General features: G+C 29.8%; 2 protein-coding genes and 3 long non-coding RNA genes across 7 annotated transcripts in view; 3 read left to right on the plus strand and 2 right to left on the minus strand.

Annotated features, from left to right (window-relative positions):
• Positions 1–6,411, minus strand: part of LOC113369991 (RING finger protein 121) — a 71,871-nt gene extending 65,460 nt beyond the window's left edge. The window contains exons 1-2 of the mRNA XM_026610628.1: positions 6,218–6,411; positions 6,057–6,119 (exon numbers count right to left, since the gene is read on the minus strand). Of these exons, the coding sequence (XP_026466413.1) occupies positions 6,057–6,092 (36 nt within the window). The 5' untranslated portion in view covers positions 6,093–6,119; positions 6,218–6,411. The remainder of the gene's footprint in view (positions 1–6,056; positions 6,120–6,217) is intronic.
• Positions 6,412–10,945: 4,534 nt separating this feature from the next.
• Positions 10,946–11,487, plus strand: LOC113371582. The gene is made up of 3 exons (XR_003366636.1): positions 10,946–11,131; positions 11,202–11,303; positions 11,392–11,487. It is a non-coding gene; the product is annotated as an uncharacterized LOC113371582 (long non-coding RNA).
• Positions 11,488–12,601: 1,114 nt separating this feature from the next.
• LOC113370606 (gamma-secretase subunit pen-2) lies at positions 12,602–13,891 on the plus strand. Of its 2 annotated transcripts, XM_026611299.1 has the most exons (4): positions 12,602–12,786; positions 12,847–12,951; positions 13,030–13,208; positions 13,727–13,891. In XM_026611299.1, exons 1-3 carry the CDS (start codon positions 12,726–12,728, stop codon positions 13,167–13,169), a joined length of 306 nt encoding a protein of 101 aa, XP_026467084.1. In that variant the 5' UTR covers positions 12,602–12,725; the 3' UTR covers positions 13,170–13,208; positions 13,727–13,891. The 2 variants fall into 2 exon arrangements, with proteins under 2 accessions (XP_026467084.1, XP_026467085.1); XM_026611300.1 differs by lacking the exon at positions 13,727–13,891 and having other exon boundaries at positions 13,030–13,299.
• Positions 13,892–16,873: 2,982 nt separating this feature from the next.
• Positions 16,874–18,382, plus strand: LOC113370403. Of its 2 annotated transcripts, XR_003366563.1 has the most exons (7): positions 16,874–17,058; positions 17,123–17,242; positions 17,327–17,364; positions 17,443–17,506; positions 17,630–17,785; positions 17,862–18,006; positions 18,088–18,380. It is a non-coding gene; the product is annotated as an uncharacterized LOC113370403 (long non-coding RNA). The 2 variants fall into 2 exon arrangements; XR_003366562.1 differs by having other exon boundaries at positions 17,123–17,364; positions 18,088–18,382.
• Positions 18,383–19,789: 1,407 nt separating this feature from the next.
• On the minus strand, positions 19,790–20,653 carry LOC113371523. Its single transcript, XR_003366632.1, has 4 exons — positions 20,400–20,653; positions 20,160–20,305; positions 19,955–20,074; positions 19,790–19,884 (listed from the first exon to the last, which is right to left on the minus strand). It is a non-coding gene; the product is annotated as an uncharacterized LOC113371523 (long non-coding RNA).
• Positions 20,654–20,836: the final 183 nt, after the last annotated feature.

Raw genomic sequence — 20,836 nt, forward strand, 5'->3', positions numbered from 1 at the left:
TGCAGGTTCTGACTAGTTTCACCTATGTAAACGCAATTACAATCTAGACAATTAAGCTTATAAACTAGATTACTTAAGATTCTTGGGTTAAATTTTGATTTTAATTTTGTAAAAAGAGTTGAAAAAGTATTTTCGGAAGTACAAACTACTCTAATATTATTTTTATTGAAAAGTTTTCTCCACGGGTAATATAATTCTTTGATGAAAGGTAAACTTATAGTTCCGACGTAGTTTTCAAGGTTTGGGTTATTAATTAAATTATTGTGACGGTTTTGGAAATCGAAATTTTAAATAACTTCTTTTATTTTGAAAAACTCAGAAATAATAAACTTTCATCAAAACTTAAAAATTCTTATAAAAACAAATATGAAAAATTATATCAACAAAAATTAGAAACAACGCAAATCACATTAGACGATAGCACCATAAATAAATGGTTAAAGAATTTTTCAAACGTTGACATCCCTGAAAGGTTACGTTATATTTTTGCCCTAGGCCCGAATTTTGCGGTTCCTATCAATTCTCACAAATTCAATTTCATTAAGATTATCAGTAACCTAGAAAATTGTTTACAACAAATTAAAGAATCTAAATATCAAAATTTAACCAGATCCATCTTTTGCAAAAAACTCATCTCATTTACAAAATCCTCATGCACAAACCTTGACTATAACTATATCTTAAAAGATCTGAAACAATGTAAACTTTTTTTGAAAAATAATCCTGAAATCATTATTACTAGAGCCGATAAAGGAAATGTAACCGTTGTGTTAAACAAAAAAGATTACCTAGATAAAGTTTCGAATTTACTCTCAGACCAAAAAACTTACAACATCGCTGTTAATGATCCTACAGATCACATAAACCGTAGTTGCCACAAGTTTATCGACAAACTCGTTACTAATAAACAGTTACCCAAAGACACAGCTTCAAGTTTAAAAAACTTACATCCTTACCACCCAAGATTATACTGTCTTCCCAAAATCCATAAACCTAATTTACCTTTCCGTCCTATTGTATCAGACATTAACTCACCACTTTATAAATTATCAAGATATATAAACAATTCCATAACTCCTGTCACTAAACAATCCCCATTTCACATAAAAAATTCTTTCGAGTTTGTCGAAAAACTTAAACAAATTACAGTTCCAAATGATAACGTTTTAATTAGTTTAGACGTAGTATCATTGTTTACAAACGTTCCATTAGACCTTATCCTTGAAGCCATAACTAAAAAATGGCACGATATATCCTTCCACACCACAATTTCCCTACACTGGTTTCGAGAAACAATTAAATTTTTAATTTCTAACACATATTTTGAGTTCGATAGTAAATTCTACTTCCAAACATTTGGTACACCAATGGGATCTCCAGCCTCCCCATCTTTAGCTGAAATAGCCCTTCAACACATAGAATACGCAATTTTAAATTCCTACAATAAACAAATTTTTTACTATCGATATGTTGATGACATCATAACATGCATCCCAAACAGTGACACAACAACTCTGGTAAATTCTTTTAATGCCCACAACCAACATCTACAATTCACTTATGAATTAGAAAATAATAAATCTATCAGTTTCTTAGATGTACAACTCTTTCGCGAAAATAATAATATAATAACTGATTGGTATCACAAACCAACATACTCAGGCCGATATCTTAATTACCACTCTTACCACCCCCTCTCTATCAAAATAGGCACAATCATAAACTTAATTGACCACGCATTATTATTATCACACAGTAAATTTTTAAGAAAGAATCTCTCTCTCATTTCACAAATCCTAACCAAAAACTCCTACCCACAACACCTCATCCAATCCATAACAAAAAATAGAATCTTATATCTCCAAAACCGTCACAATAATTTAATTAATAACCCAAACCTTGAAAACTACGTCGGAACTATAAGTTTACCTTTCATCAAAGAATTATATTACCCGTGGAGAAAACTTTTCAATAAAAATAATATTAGAGTAGTTTGTACTTCCGAAAATACTTTTTCAACTCTTTTTACAAAATTAAAATCAAAATTTAACCCAAGAATCTTAAGTAATCTAGTTTATAAGCTTAATTGTCTAGATTGTAATTGCGTTTACATAGGTGAAACTAGTCAGAACCTGCACAAAAGAACATCTCAACACAAAAACAATTCAAAAAATAAAAATCAGTATAAAACACAATTAACAGATCATATCAATGAACTCAAACATAGCATTGATTTTTCCAATCCCACGATCCTACATTTCGAAAATAATTTATTTAAAAGACGATTTAGCGAAGGTTGCTTAATATCTTTACACAAGGATACAGCCATAAATTTATGACTATAAAATAACTCACGACTATTTTCAAAAACACCACCATATCTGAATGAAGCGTGTATTTTTATTATTTTATTATTTTACAAAAAACATATGTCTGCCGGTCTTTTTTACACTTTCTCAAAAAAATTGTAAACACAATTCATTCAGTTTTTAGACGTTAGTCAATTTGTACACACTAGAATGTAAGCAAAAATTGTCTAAAAAAATTAATTAGTTTAAATGTTCCAATTATTAATAGCCTGGTTATCACAGTGTAATAGTGTAGTGTATTTTTGTATAATTAATTCTGTAAGTACTTATATATAAGTTATAACTTTATATTATTGCCTCCTACATCATATAAAATCTTTTAGTTTTCCACTGAATGACGGTCTCGATGAAGACCGAAACGTATGGATAAATAAAGTATTTAAAAACTACTTTAGTTTTTTTTCTTTACTTGGTGTTACTGCCCGATTCTAAATAACTCATCAAAATATATATCAACACCAAACTCACATATTTCAATATATATATATATATATATATATATATATATATATATATAAATGCAGCTCTTTTTCAAATGTCTTAGTAAAACTCGAAAACGGCTAAACCGATTTGAACAGTCTTAGTCTTGAAAAATTCGTGCCAATCCAGAGATGGTCGGAAAGGTGAGATATTATTTCAAAATCGCGTAAAAACTTCACATTTTTAATTTGAAAATTTTTGCAGAAGCGTAATTGAAATAAAACAATGGACAGTGGCTAATACGTGAAATGTCAAACGTTTTTGACAGATGATTATGATTTAATTATGATTAAATTGTAGTAAGTAGTTTTGTTTGTAGTTTTATTTATATACAAAAACGTTAGTAAACGGGCCGCAAGTGTTACTAGAGACTCAAAATATCAACTTTTTTGAAATGTTAATATGAAAATGCACTTTTTGGCATATTTTTCTTAAACACGGTGCTCTGAAAGATCTCATTTGTATGATTATATACTCATTGGTATTTATAAAACATTTTCTAGGTTATATTATTTTTTATTTATGTTATTTAAATTCAGAACCTAAATTAGGTATCGATCAAATTATAATTTTCCAGAATTTATCGAAGAATAGATAGTAATATATGAAGGTCCGGGGTTAAAAAGGTCCACCACCGATGTGTCAAAAATTAGTAAAGTCAAGCATTACATGTACAGGCAAAAATATGTATAACCAGCTATAACCTTGATTTGAAAACGGTAATCTTTGAAATGAGGGAGATAAACGGTTCTCTTTGAAAATCCATAATAAAAGTATTTTCTTCCGTTGGTAGTTTTCTAGCATTAGTTAAAAATGTAATTATTTTGTAAAATACATTTAAAATTATAATAAGGCTTAAGTTAAGGCGCAAGTTACCACGCCTAAAGGGTAAAAAGGTCTAAATAACAAATTTTTGAAAGACATCAAAAAAGCACATTTCTACAATGATGAAGTAGAAGGCAGTTTACTGAACGTAGTTAGATAATTGTTCGTTTGATATGTGTAATTTATTGTGATATAATTGTTATTTACAATATAGTTTATATTTGCTCAAAATCAAATTGGACCTTTGTGCTTTGCCCTGCTCTACATACATACTTTTTATTAAATTTACTTTAATTTATCGAATGTTACTTGAAACTCTTCAAAAATCAGGTCAAAGAAGAAATACTTAATTCATTTTCTATCTCTCCTCGCAAAAATTTGAAAATTGTGTATAAGCTCAGTAGTATTATTAACAATTATACACAAAATCCAGAATCCAAAAAGAATCTGAAAAACTTGAAACGTAATCAATAAGTTGAAAGACCAAAAAAGACTTGGATAGATTATACTATGTTTTCTATAGAAAGTGTATAAATCTTCCAGTTTGATTGTATTGACAAAGTATAGATAAACTAATGAGGTTCATTGTTTTTATAATTCATCATTGTATTATATTGCATTAAAACAACTCATCCTTATACACTTAAAGTATTAATATTTTTGATTCTCTAGAATTCTTTAGAATATACCTTACTTAGCAAAACAACGTTTGCCGCGTCAGCTAGTATGTAATATTTTTGCAGCCCCAAAATATTTTGTTAGTTATATTTCTTCTCTGTTTTTCTTTCGTTTCTCACAACTCGCTCCCACTCCTTCATTACATTTGCTTGACTACACTGCGTAGTAACCTTGAACAGTGTCCACAATGCGCCGCTATCAATAACATTAAATATAGGAGGGAAATATGTGCTCCTTTATTTCTCGTTTGTTAATATAATAGTATTTTATTATTTTACACAAATTTAGTGTTCAATCAATTTTAGATCATAATTTTTTCTGTTGTTTTTCTTGGTTTGGTATGTATAATTTCCTCCTTTTTATATATTTATATTTATCATCAACTTTGTATTTATGTTATATGTTTTTTAGATTATTGAATGATGACACACATCAAGTGTCGAAACTTATAATGGAATAAATAATTTTGTTATTTAACCTTTTTTTAATTCGACGGTTGGGCTGCAAAAATATTACAAATATGTATCAACGTAGACAAAACTATCATATATATATATATATATATATATATATATATATATATATATATATATATATATATATATATATATATATATGAGATTCAGTCTTCAGGGCAATACATCAATTGAAAACTTATATAAACTTATAACATTTTTATTGTTTCCATACGTTTCGACATATTGTTTCGTGTCAATTGTTCACCAATGCACAATGAAAACAATTCTTGTCACTTTAAATCGGAAAAATTATATAAAATTTTAAAACGAATTTTTTATTGTATAGTAAATGTCGCAAAGCACGTTGTCCGATGTATCATCTCTCAACATCAAAATTATTAAAATTTAACATATATATAAATATATATATATATATATATATATATATATACATATATAAATATATATATATATACAGGGTGCTTCAAAAAAATGTATAAACACTTTCATAGAACTTCCATAGAAAATTTATTTACTGTTCTACAAAGTTAAATTTCAGAAAAATAGAAAGCTGAAAGTCCAATGTAAATGAAACATAAATATCAAATTTCAATAATGTTCAAATTGGTGACCTGCAGTGGTAATACAATTCTGAGTATGAGTCACCCACTGCTTGAATCTCATTCCAAACAATGTCTAGGTTACATGGTTTACGTTTGTACACCTCATCTTTTACTGTGCCCCACAAGAAGAAATCCAGTGGTGCAAGGTCTGGAGAGCGTGCTGGAAACTCAACTGGCCCCCTGTGTCCTATCCACTGGCGCGACAAATTTTGATCCAGGTAAGCTCGTACGTCCCTGTGATAGTGCGGGGCTAAATGATGCTACCCATAAATCCCGATTCACGTTTCACCATCTCCTGAATCCATTCACAAAATTGCAATCTTGTGATGTACAAAATCAATGACTCGTACTCAGAATTGTATTGACGCTGCAGGTCACAATTTGAACAGTATTAACATTTGTTATTTGTGTTTCATTTACATTCGACTTTCAGCTTTCTATTTTCCTGAAATTTAACTTTGTAGAACAGTAAATAAATTTTCTATTGACGTTCAAAGTGTGTATACATTTTTTTGAAGCACCCTGTATATATATATATATATATATATATATATATATATATATATATATATATATTATGTAAATTTTAAAATATATTCAGCTTTAGATTTTAGTTATTATACCTTATTAATCACGTCTACTGGGGTGTGGACGTCCATTCTATGTTATTAACAAGATAAGTTTACCTAAAAATATATTAATTTTTGTTTACTTGTCAAAAAAAAAAAAAACGCAGATAACTAATGATTTTGACAGCGATATGGCACAGACAGAGGGTACTCACAAGATCGACTTAAGTTTCCTAATTGTAGGTTTTGCAAAAACATAATAATAGCCAAACTGACAAAAATTTATCATATTTCACAAGAATTTACAAGAGGTTTTCTGCATTTACTCCGTTCTACCGTGATATAAATTGTCCGCTTTTCTTGGTTATTACCATTACCCTAGACAATATAATAATACCTTGATAATATAATGACCATTACATTCACAGAATACCTAAAGGGTCCTCCGCTCGACGTGATGGCGCTGCTTTTGGCACAATTAATGGCGCAAAATTTGAAATGAAAATTAATGAGTTATAGTACACGGGTATTTGAAACTAAATTTGGTATTACAATCGTATTATGTTTTGTAATAGTACAATAATAACAAAAATATACTAGATAATATTATATTATGATAAATATACAATCAAATCGAAATATAAATCAACAAATACACTGCAATACACCGGCATGGGGAGTTATCTCCGAACAAATGTATATTACCCTGTTTTGGAAAGGACTACAGTTTTTTAGCAAAAAAAAGATGTCGCTACTAAATTCAAAATATGATGGTTTCAAATGTCAAAATTACTCGCTTAGATTTGCCATTCGTCATTTTGTATCAAAGTTTGTGGTTCGATATTGTTTCTGTAATTAATTGTATTCAAGTAAGCATTTATGTGAAATTTAATATGGCAAAATGTAACGCACCAACTTGTGGTAACTTCAGAAATAATATAAAAATGCACTTCTTTCCGGCTTAATGAAGTGAACAAATTAGAAATGTCCAATTATATTTCACAGAATAGTTCTCATGTCTATAATGACCAGGAGAACACTCTGCAACTCCAGTGGAAAAGGTAATAATAATTCTGAATATTTTAATACCATTTGCTATTACGACTTGATATTATATTACAACATGTTATGTTTATTAGATGTTCTTGGGAATACCAATTGCAGCAGAATCTAGTGACTAAGGATAGGAGTGTCTTCATTCCGAGGGCATGTAAAATGTATGACACATCCATTATATGTTGAGGGAGTTAAGAAGGATAGACAAACAATGCAATTATTTAAGGTATAAATTGCAACAGAGTATAAAATGCTCAGAAATATTCTTAACATTCCAGCCGAAAGGACTGCTGCACTGTTCTATTGACACAATCGAATCATAAGAAATTCAAGATATTGTAGAATGCAACTTTATTAATGATTGATTGGAAAGCAAAACTAGTTGGTTTGGTATTTAGCCTTGAGGCAAGTTACATGAACTTCCCGATATGTGTAAATAATCGACTTAATCAAAAAAATGTGTAAATAATATTCTTTATCAATCCTACTTTGAAAAAAACAATAATAATTTTAGAAAACTTTGACGAATTTGTAAAATTAAACTTCTTGTCGTAAGGCCATATATTACAGTAAGTTCTATAAGACCATGATGTATATCGCCAAAAAAGTGCCATGAAAATCGGCTTAAATTTTTTTTCAACAGTTAATTACAAGAAAACGGCTCGGTAGATTTTCACCTAAAATTAATCAGTATCATTCCCAACTAATATCTTTCGAACAGTTTTTGATTTTTTAAAATCGGTTCGGTAGGATGAGCTTAAATGTGTACGAAAAGTTTTTTTGAATTACAAAGAAACGGCTTGTCAGATCGTTGCACAAAACTGACAAACGATAGTCCTCACCGAAATACATCAAATGGCTTTTAAATTTCTAAAATCGGTTCAGGCGTTTTTGAGAAAACGTCGATCCAAAGTCTAATTTTGACAAATGCCAAAAAGACCATACTGATTTTTGCAAACTTTGACGAATTTTTAAAGCTGAACCAGTTGTCGTAGGGCCGTAATATTTTAGTATGATATAGAAGACTATGGTATCTATCGTCAAAAAAATAATCATAAAAATCGTCGAAATTTTTTTTTTTTTAAACTTTATTACAAGAAAACGACCCGGCCGATCTCTACCAAAAACTAATCAGCACGATTCCCAACCAATATCTTTCGAACGGTTTTTGAATTTTCAAAATCGATTCATAACTGCGGGCTAAAACGTGGACGAAAGAGTTTTCACTTCTCTGCTATTTACGAAGAAACGGTTTGGCCGATCGTCGCACAAAACTGACAAACAATAGTCCTCGTCGAGATACATCAAATGGCTTTTAAATTTTTGAAATCGGTCCAGCCGTTTTTGAGAAAACGGCGATTTACGGCAAAAAATCTGTTGGTGCACACGCACACACACACACACACACACACACACACACACATACTTTTTCCAAATTTGGTCTCATTCGATTCAGAATGGCTTGAAACGTCGAGAAAACATAAAATTAGCGAATCGGATTTTTTGATGAAAACATAAACTTCTCCTTCGGGAAGTTAATAACTATCAAATGCAAAGTTAATGTTAAAGAAGCATGACTCATAAATGAATTTTAATTCTTGGAATTTAGTTTTCTATCAATTTTGATATCAATATATATATTTTATGTCTGCAGGATTTAACTTTTTAAATTTGTTCATTATTTGTCATTTCTTCTAATTATACTATTCCATTATCTTTTTATATACTCTATATACTACATTCTTAGACTCTATACTTTTTCTTCTCTTTTTAATATATTAATATTAGTCATTAAGAAATTAATATTAGTCAGTTCGTGTAAATTCATTATACTTATGAAAACTTTTACAATATTTCTGTCTAGTTGTTATATATTATTGATCATTAAGTAATTCATATTGATCGCTACTTTTAAGTTTAACATTTTATTGTAAATGCTTCTACACAATCTTTGTCTGGTTGTTAATTATTATTGATCATTAAGTAATTCATATTGATCGTTACTTTTAAGTTTAACATTTTATTGTAAATGCTTCTACACAATCTCAGTGTAGTTGCTATATATTATTGATCATTAAGTAATTCATATTGATCGTTATTTTTAAGTTTAACATTTTATTGTAAATGCTTCTACATAATCTCTGTGTAGTTGCTATATATTATTGATCATTCAGTAATTCATATTGATTGTTCCTTGTAAATTTATCATACCATTGTGAATACTTTTTTTAGTTACTTATAATTGTAAAATTATAATACTTATTATTATGTATATATTGATTATTACATTTATAAAAAAATTTATTATTATGTAAACATGTTTGTGATATACTTGAAAATATATTTTGTACTTCGTATGTTTTTTTTTCTCATTTCCAATATAAGAAATTATTTAGGTTTTCTTATTTTGAATTACGTATGCGAACCATATCTAGGAATAATACCAGCGGTTGATTTATATACTGAACAAGTGCTGCCTTCTTCAGATCGCTAAAAATATTAAAATGGCGGTAATGTCTCAGATAGCGATCTATTTATGTTTACTTATCTATGTACACCGGTTTATATATCACATCCATAGATAAAAGAAGATATACTGTAGTAACTTCTACACTTTTTTCTACTTATTAATATAAATATTAAGTGAAATTTAGTAAATAATGCATTATAGTCTTAGTTCATTACATCGTCTGTCATTCTTAACTCTCATTAACTAATAATCTTCCCGTGATAAATTTGACATTCTTAAGCAATTCATTTTCTCCCAAGCATATTAGATCCGTGTGAAGTGGTAATCCAATTTTAAACAGCTTGAAGATTTCCATTTGTGTGATATATCTTTCTTATAGAAGCTTATACTTGATTTCTTACATAATTTCCTAGAACTGGCCTCTTTCGTTAAAGTGTATTATGATTAGACTAATGTGTCAATGCACTACGTAATTAAGTCCTCCATATGAGTTTGAAGCTGTTCTATTCATATTGTCGAGCTGCTATGCATTTGAGAGCAATTTCTAATGAAATCTTTATTAACAAATATACAAACACAAACGAACAAGAATCGCCATTTTGTAAACTGACACAAAAATAACACTGACGTTTCTTAGTAACCGACATAAAACATTTGAAAATACTTTTTCATCGGCTCACTAGCGCCAAATTTGCGACTACAAATGGACCCCTCAGTCATGGCCTGTATTCTCCGAACAAATGTTGAGAACTTACGCTTACTTATCCATGCCCTCAGTAGCCATGAAATGATGAAAACCACCCACTGATAGTCACAATTAGTTTATATTTATTACGGCGCTGCAATCACACTCTGGGCGAATATGCTTATTTATCTATGATGTATCTATGGATGTTTACTTATCTATGTATGCATTCGTATGTATTTTTTTGATGTTTCTCGCATGGCCGATAATCTCCGAACAAATGAAGATTACCGTGTTTTGAAATGGATTGGTATTTGAATAGTTCGAAGGATGGCGCTACGATTTCCAATTTCATTGATCTAGCAGCTGGCTTGTTGATCTACATTGATTTGATCGGCCATCTTCTATAAGTTGTCAAGTTGTCATCGCGTATTGTAGTTGAGATTTTCTGTGATTGTTTATATATAATTATGTTTTGGTGAATACTTTTTTCATTTATTATTAAGTTAAAATGATAAAGTGTTATGTGCCAAATTGTTATAACCCCAAATATAATAAAAAAATGCATGTCTATAATGATGTATTATGCATATAATGAATATGTATCATCACAATACTATTAAAATGTTATATATATATATATATATATATATATATATTTGTGTAAATATATATTATATATATTTGTGTGTAAAAACTTGTGTGTATAAAGATGCTTTCAATTTGGATGCAGAGGGCGAATAATCTTTTAATGGATGACCTAACTCTTCGGTTTGTGGCACAAATCAACGATAATTTGAAATCGAAACCAAATAGAAGTGTCTCCTTTACGGCAATAACAAAATAGTTTTCAAGTCACTGGAGAATGCTCTGATACAGAACCAGAAGAACAATCTGCAACTCTAAGGACAAGGACAAGTAAATATAACTCTAAATACTTCAATAACATTTGCAAAAAAATATTAATAAATGAATCTTATGTTCTTAGGAGATGGAAGCCTAAACACCTTGAAAAAGATTTTTGCAGCACCTCTAAGATTGTGAAGTGCAGGTTAAAAGTCACCTATTCTGACACCAGTTTTCCGAAAAGGTATTTTTTCATACTAATTGCAGCAAAAATATTTAATATGATAATTACAATATCTTCAATTAATATGATATAACAATATATTCAATAGAAGTCCTTGATGGTAGCTGCAAATTGCCGCAGAATGCAATGATAAGGCGTAGGAGTGCCTTAACACCCAGAAGATGTATGATACATCAAATTTTGTTTCGGAATTAAAATGCAATGCAATAACTTAAAGGATAAATTCCAACAGAGTATACAATGTTCTGAGAAGTTTTCAAATATTCCGGAAACTTAAAATGTAAGGGCAAGAATTTTGATAATGTCTCAATTAAGAGAGCATACTCAAAGACCAGACAGTTTATAAAGCGCAAGGGTTTAGTTATAGTTTTAACTAAACCTCCTTGCAATAAAAACTGGATTAAAACGATAGATAGATTTGAGCTACAATTGGTATAAATTAAAAGTAGTTCAGGGTTTTGGTTACTTACGTTTAAAAAAACCCTTATACAGAAACTATTCAAGAATTTCGTCAAATATAACTTTATTAATGATTGATTAGATAGCAAAATAACTATTAAATGGAGAGATAATAAACAAGAATGTCTCATAAATGAATTTTAATCCTAGGAATTTAGTTTTATCTCAATTTGGATATCAATATATATGTTTTGTTTTTAGGATTATTTTGTTTGGAAAGTATTCATTCTTTTTTAAAAATGTGCTGTTCTTTTTATGCTTTTAAATTATTGCATTACTTGTCATTCCTTCTAAATTTGTCATTACATCATCAATACTCCTGCACTTTTTACTTCTTAGTTTTTAAGTTTTTAATATATTATTATTAGTCATTAAGTAATTAATATGAATAAGTTATTTCTAGAATATTAATAGAATAAGTACTTTAAAAATATGTCTGTAATATATTTTAATTAATAGTAGTCAGTTATTTCTGTTTAGTTTATAATTCTTCAAAAATATGTCTGTGATATATTTGAAAATATATTTTGTATTTCGTATGTTTTGTTCTTATTTCAAATAATATTTTTTTTCAGATTTTTGGGCTGTATTGATTTTATGTACAAATGTAGAAGTAATACCAGGGGTTAATTTACATACTGTATGTACATGTGCTGCCATGTAGTGATCTATTCGTATATTAAAATGAGTGTAACGTCAAATGGCCCGAGATAGCGATCTATTTATGCTTATTTATCTATGGTTTCTCGGCCGCAAATTTACCCTCATACCATAGAACATCTTTTGACACTTTTTATGCGCTCGACTAGCAGTCCATGTAATATAAGGTCTATGGAGTTACCTGAGTCACTCATTTGTTTTGTTGTTTACCGCATTGACAATATGAGAATATATTGTCATTGTAAAATATAATATATTCATATTGTTTTTCGTAATTATAAATCTTTGATTAAATCAGCTAAAATGGATATTTCAAAAGTATCGAATGAGCGTAAACTATATTTATGCCGATGGTATTTTCGAGGTGTGTGGCTTTAATAAACTTGTCACAAATTTCAATGTTGTTCATTCAAATTTATTTCAGCTGGTTTTGCAATACTTCCTTTTGTTTGGGCAATCAATTCTATATGGTTTTTTGATGATGCCTTTAAGAAGAGTTATTTTGAGCAACAAAAAGACATAAGAAAATGTATTCAGATTTATTTACAAATGACTCATATATGAAAAATATACGATATTATAATATTATTGATTACTTTCATTGTAGATGTCATTTATTCTGCAATTGGAACCTTTATTTGGATTGCTTTGTTGTCAGCTTGGGTAACAGTATTTCAACTAAAACGAGCATCTTGGGAAGACTCAGGTGATCTTCTTTCTTTCATAATACCATTAGGATTTGCTTAACAACAAAGCATATACATACAGTACATACACATGAGAAATGTAAATAAATCTGTATAATTATTTTACTTAGTGTTAAAATGTACTTTCAAAGAGTGTTAAAAAGATAAAATGAATAAAACTATCAATGATTACATAATTTAGAAACTTTTTTAGTTGTGATCTCGTATAACTAATGTTCCTTCGGCGATAGCTATTAAATTAATTTTTATTATACATTAGAATTTAACGTAATTATTTTTATATACAGTTAAACAGTACATTTACATTGATCTCTTTTTTCAAAACCTGAGTATCTGTAATTGCAACGCATTTCAAGTACATTTTGTATGCTTGCAGTTCAAGCAATTAAACTTCAACCTGGCATAAAAGGTTTAGATACCTTACCATATAGAATTCTCCTATTTTATAGGTAACTAGCTGTACTCGATCATGCAATGGCATGTTATACTTCCAATTAGAAACTTGAACCAAAATGCATTTTTGTTACATATATTAATTATGAAGGTAAATGAGCTGTTTTAGAAGCATCAGAGAGTTAAATGTTAAATTTCTCACAGGGTTCCCAAAATTAATAACATACATGCAAGACCATTGACTGTCTTAAAAAGATGTTGGCCCATGAATATTGACCCATAAAAATCTTAGATAAGATAATTCTGCATTATTCAGATGTGTACAGCATATAGAGGACCCAATTCATGTTTCGAATATAATTTCAGGCATCCTTGCACTGCCTTTCCAGCTACTACTATGAAATTTTTTTGATGGTGTATTCCACCTAAATTAACTTGTTAAAATAAATACCATGTATTTTATGATAGAAACTTAATAAAGCAAAATTAGAATTAAAGGACCTTTTCTGACATTTCTAAGAATTATATAAATTATTTCAGACATATACATGAGCTATAGAAAGGGTACGGGCGTGTTTTCATACGGAATCAGCCCCACCCTGGCATTTAAATGATTTTGATGCCATTTTATAGGCCTTTTCAAAAAGAATCGAAATACAATTTTCAACTTTCTAGCTCATCATTTAGCAGAGATCATTGAAATGACAAATATCATTAAAATGTACTTCAAAGAGTGTTAAAAAGACAGAATGAATAAAACTATCAATGATTACATAATTTAGAAACTTTTTTAGTTGTGCTCTCATATAACTAATGTTTTTTCGGCAATAACTATTAAATTAATTTTTATTATACATTAGAATTTAACGTAATTATTTTTATATCCAGTTAAACAGTACATTTACATTGATCTCTTTTTTCAAAACTTGAGTATCTGTAATTGCAATGCATTTCAAGTACATTTTGTATGCTTGCACTTCAAGCAATTAAACTTCAACCCCGCATAAAAGGTTTAGATACCTTAAATATAGAATTCTCCTATTTTATAGGTAACTAGCTGTACTCGATCATGAAATGGCATTTTATACTTCCAATTAGAAACTTGAACCAAAATGCATTTTTGTTACTATATTCATTATAAAGGTAAATGAGCTGTTTTAGAAGCATCAGCGAGTTAAATGTTAAGTTTTTCACAGGGTTCCCAAAATTAATAACATACATGCAAGGCCATTGACTGTCTTAAAAAGATGTTGACCCATGAATATTGACCTATAAAAATCTTAGATAAGATAATTCTGCATTATTCAGATGTACAGCATATAAAGACCCAATTCATCTTTCGAATATAATTTCAGGCATCCTTGTACAGCCTTTCCAGCTACTACTATGAAATTTGTTTGATGGTGTATTCCACCTAAATTAACTTGTTAAAATAAATACCATGTATTTTATGATAGAAACTTAATAAAGCGAAGTTAGAATTAAAGGACCTTTTCTGACATTTCTAAGAATTATATAAATTATTTCAAGTATATAAGTAAGCTATAGAAAGGGTACGGGCGTGTTTCTATACGGAATCAGCCCCACCCTGGCATTTAAATGATTTTGATGCCATTTTATAGGCCTTTTCAAAAAGAATCGAAATACAATTTTCAACTTTCTAGCTCATCATTTAGCAGAGATCATTGAAATGACAAATATCATTAAAATGTACTTCAAAGAGTGTTAAAAAGACAGAATGAATAAAACTATCAATGATTACATAATTTAGAAACTTTTTTAGTTGTGCTCTCATATATAACTAATGTTTCTTCGGCAATAACTATTAAATTAATTTTTATTATACATTAGAATTTAACGTAATTATTTTTATATCCAGTTAAACAGTACATTTACATTGATCTCTTTTTTCAAAACTTGAGTATCTGTAATTGCAATGCATTTCAAGTACATTTTGTATGCTTGCACTTCAAGCAATTAAACTTCAACCCCGCATAAAAGGTTTAGATACCTTAAATATAGAATTCTCCTATTTTATAGGTAACTAGCTGTACTCGATCATGAAATGGCATTTTATACTTCCAATTAGAAACTTGAACCAAAATGCATTTTTGTTACTATATTCATTATAAAGGTAAATGAGCTGTTTTAGAAGCATCAGCGAGTTAAATGTTAAGTTTTTCACAGGGTTCCCAAAATTAATAACATACATGCAAGGCCATTGACTGTCTTAAAAAGATGTTGACCCATGAATATTGACCTATAAAAATCTTAGATAAGATAATTCTGCATTATTCAGATGTACAGCATATAAAGACCCAATTCATGTTTCGAATATAATTTCAGGCATCCTTGTACAGCCTTTCCAGCTACTACTATGAAATTTGTTTGATGGTGTATTCCACCTAAATTAACTTGTTAAAATAAATACCATGATGTATTTTATGATAGAAACTTAATAAAGCGAAGTTAGAATTAAAGGACCTTTTCTGACATTTCTAAGAATTATATAAATTATTTCAAGTATATAAGTAAGCTATAGAAAGGGTACGGGCGTGTTTCCATACGGAATCGGCCCCACCCTGGCATTTAAATGATTTTGATGCCATTTTATAGGCTTTTTCGAAAAAAATCGATATACAATTTTCAACTTCCTAGCTCATCATTTAGCAGAGATCATTGAAATGACAGATATCATTGTTAAATTGGCTCCTTTTTTCTACCTCACTTTTTGTCGGAAATATAAAAAAAGATATGGAAAAAAAATTAACATGAGTCTAATTACACTGATCTTGTCTATGTTGTTCATAACAAATAACGTAAAAATAATGTCTGTTAGTGCTCGAAAAGGTGGAAATAATATTTCATGTTCCATTTTGGTGACCCAAAATATATATTTTTGGGTCACCAACAACAAAGCAAGGTGCTACTGGTAGAAAATGGAAAATGAAATATTATTTCCACCTTTTTGAGCACTAACAGATATATATCCCAGTAAACACGCGATGTGATCTTCTATAATATCGACATCGTTATTATAATGCGGTTATCGAATCTACGCCACAAGAGGATTTTAAACTTGCGTGCGCTTGTGTGTGTTACAATACACGCAAAGCTCGCATTGAGTTGTCTCACGAGACATAAACACGCGCTGTCGGGGGTAATGACATCGTTGAATTTCATGTGAGATACATGTCGTGCGCTGGTGTGTGTTAGCACACATGCAAAGCATAATCAATGACGTCACACGGCGTGAAGCAAACGCGTCGTGCGCTGCGTTGTGTGCGTTGTGTGCTGGTGTGTGTGACCATACAAAGAAAGCTTTATATCAGCGCGCCGTGGCCACTGGCTGAACCGACTCAAGCGGTTTGACTGTTCCTTTGACGAAAGCTAAACTAACCGCATACAAAATGGCGCAATATGTCAGGAATTTGTCATGTATCAAGTTATATTTTCTTTTGTATAATAATTACATTCGTTTAGTTAAGCAACTTGTTCATAGTGATAATTGTAGAAAAGTGTAGAAAAATGACACCGTAAGTATATCATATATTATTTATATAGATATGTAATTACTTCACGATTTTGAATTCCATTTAGTGCATTATATCCTGGGATGAAGAAACGTTATTTTATGTCGATTTCTTTAGATGACAAAGGAGGTAACCAAATAGCATATCTTACAAAATCTGAGGACAATAATAAGGATCGTTTATCAAGGTTAAAATAATTATTTTACTAAATTAAGACATTAACATATCCATGTGTTCGACATAACCTCACTTCTTAAATCTCTTAAATTAGTCGGTTGAGAAGCGGATCGAGAATGATTGTTTGAATATGTAAGTCACTACAAATATAATAGCTATACAAATATATATAAACAGCAAACACGTATGCCATGTTCATATTTATTTCAGAAGTCGTACAAAATTGGAATGAAACGATGAACAATATACAGATCTTTAGACAGGCTCAAATAATGTATGTTTAGGAGCAAATTGAAGATAATGGAGATTTATCTTCTTTATACATATGTTGATTCATATATAGTTGCTGTATATATATTATTTGGTAACAAATACATTATATTTATAATTGTTTTAGAAAACCTCTAAAATTGGGAACAGTATGTCATATATGCATGAACTTGATTGATGTATTGATGTATAATGAACTGAAGATATAATGAATTCAATCAGGTTAAAAAAAATGTATGTGCAAAAGCGACTCGAAGACGATTTAGATTTGTCTCCTGAATATGTAAGTTGCTACACATATGGAGTGGTATATATATTATTAGATTCAATAAAACACATTATGTTTCAAATTGTTTTAGAAAACTTCCAAGAAGTACATCATATATGAATATCCTGTATCCTCGCATTTGATGTATTGAACTGGCGATAGAATGAAATCAGTCAGTGTTAAAAATGTATGTGTAAAAGCGACTTTAAGATGATGGAGATTTGTACACTGAACATGTAGGTAGCTACACATATGGTAGCTGTATATATATATTATATTATATACAGTAAATCACATTATGTTTGAATTTGTTTTAGAAAACTTCCAAAATTTGGGGCAGTATGTCATATGTGCATAATCTGTATCCTGGCATTTGATGCAATGAACTGGCGATAGAATGAAATAATGAAAAATAGGCAGGCTGTTTGATGTATAAGGAAGTGGCGATAGAATACTTATGCAACACTTCACACTTCACGCCCCAAAAATAGAATTACGTTCATTAGATATACAACAATTTTCATTAAATATACTGTTATTAATATGTTAAGATTGAATAATTTGTAAAAAGTTTTCTAGTATAGTTCATGTTAAAATTTTATAATTTCAAAACTACAATTCTAATTTGTAATATTTAAATATTGTAAAATTTCTTATTATTCACGTAAATAAATGCTTATTCGTACAGAAAAGAATATTAATTGCATTACGTCATCACTTTCAGGTGCTATTACGTCATAACTGAGTCGCCATTTTGTATGACGTCATGACCGAATCGTTTTCATTCGCCAATGACGTCATGACTGGGGTGAACGCCTTACGTCAGACGGTCTTATCATAATAAACAAACATATGTGGGTCAACGTCGATTTTCATGTATCACGAACGCCACGTGCGCCAGAGACCGAACCTCGATAGTTGTTCGATAGTTACATAAATTTGCGGCCGTATCCATTAAATATCGAGGAAAATGAATATGGGAACCGCATGTCACACGACCTAAATAAAATATTGCCACGATGTTGTGGCCATATCGCATGTTTACTGGGATATATGCCCAAAAATATATATTTTTGGGTCACCAACAACAAAACAAGTTGCTACTGGTAAAAAATGGAAAATGAAATATTATTTCCACCTTTTCGAGCACTAACAGATATTATTTTCTATTATATACTAATATTAGTATATAATAGAAATCTAAATTGAACAAATTAGTTGTAGAATCCTGGACATAAGGTATTATTCAATATATAGTTAGCTTTTTATTCTATATACGTATTTTATAAGGTCTATGGAATGCACCCCAGACAACACAAGACATCCTGGAAAACGTCCACAGGATATCCACGCGCGGACATTCATTGTCCCTGCGATAGCCTTACGGATATCCCGCTTATCCTGATCTTATCCGAAACATGTTAATATGTCGCACCTATGGGACGTTCTGTAGGATATCCCGCGCGGGATATTCCGGACATAAACCGGACATGAATAGGATATAATTATGGAATTGTTTTTTACTTTTTAGATGAAAAATAAATTTGGATTAAAAATAAAATAAAAGAACACAATTTCACAAAGTAAACTTTTATTACAAAATAACAAAATCCTGAGATAATTTTATAACAAAATTTAATATATACAACTTTAACTCAAAATAACTTATTTTACAATATTAAAAATATAATTAATTCGGCATTCAATCCTAGTTCATGGTTGATTTTTTCTCCTGAAATAGAAAACAAATGAATAAATGCATATATATGTATATATATGAGTAAGTTCTTTAAGAGCAATACATGAATCAAAATAGACAGAGATTTATAAAATAATCTCTAATTCCAAATATATCGACACAATTTGATGTCATTACGAGTGAATATTAAACTTGGTTTTTTACATCTAAAAATGTGTACTCAGCACAAATTTTGCACTAACATTGATACAACTAACCAGTCAATTATCATGATTTTTTTGTAAATAGGAAAAACATATAGTACACATCTCACAAAAATACCTTGTATAATATTTATTGGCACGTCGCAGCCAGCTTTTTGCAGCCTCTGAAACAGTAAACTATGTCTCATGCGGCAAATTTTTCAAAGCAATTCCTGGAATTAATTATATATTAGTTTAATTCATAATTTACAACACATCATAAGTATAAGATATATAAATTACCTGTGATGACATCGCAAGGCACTAGATCACAAAATTTATTTTTGCCCTTTCCTCGTCCCTAGCAAAATTCTTTGTCCAAACCATCATCAAAAATGGATTTTCATAGATGGACTCTGATGGCTAAATACAGAATATAAAGAGAAAGTTTGTTTAGTATATGATAAAGTTAACAAATAAAAATAAATCTATATAAACTTTTGATTACCAATTGTATTTTGATATCTTTGCTCAGAAGAATAGCCTCCATAAGTTGAAGCTCCTCCAACAAACATAGTGGAGAGCATTTCTTCTTTGTTAATTCTCTTTCAAACACAGCATTTGATGCAAAATTAGGCATGGCTGCTGGATAAGCTGGCAGGGTAGAAATGTCAGCATTAAATTAAAAATTCTATTTGTACTAGTAACATAGTATTTCAAATAACAGTATACATAAAGCTTTAATTACCATCGTTTATATCTGCCCCCCTTTCAATATGTTGCTGCAATATTTATAGCACACGCGAACATATAATTATATAGACCACATAACATTTCCACTATTATTACTCAATTTTAGAGTATTTTGATAAATAATATTAATTATTTATAACACACGCTCATATAATTATATAAAACAAATAAAATTTCCACTATTATTACTCAATTACTCAAAAACTATGACATATAGCGTCTATTGATAACGCGTAAACCTTAAAGGACGCTCCATGCCTACAGCCTACAGCCGACGCGACGGCGAAGAGAAAGGGACAAACATATACGTTTAGAGGTCTCAAGCCGTGCGCGTATGAGATCGACATGTCGTGAACCGTTCGTTATACCTGCTCGAGTCCTTTGGTTTTGAGACGTCCCGTTGCATATTCATAGGATATTCATAGGATATCG

The sequence above is a fragment of the Ctenocephalides felis genome, unplaced genomic scaffold (genome assembly GCF_003426905.1).
Source record: "Ctenocephalides felis isolate EL2017-DRISC unplaced genomic scaffold, ASM342690v1 CF-g0.4_SCAFFOLD_01492, whole genome shotgun sequence".
Classification (NCBI taxonomy): Eukaryota; Metazoa; Arthropoda; class Insecta; order Siphonaptera; family Pulicidae; genus Ctenocephalides; species Ctenocephalides felis.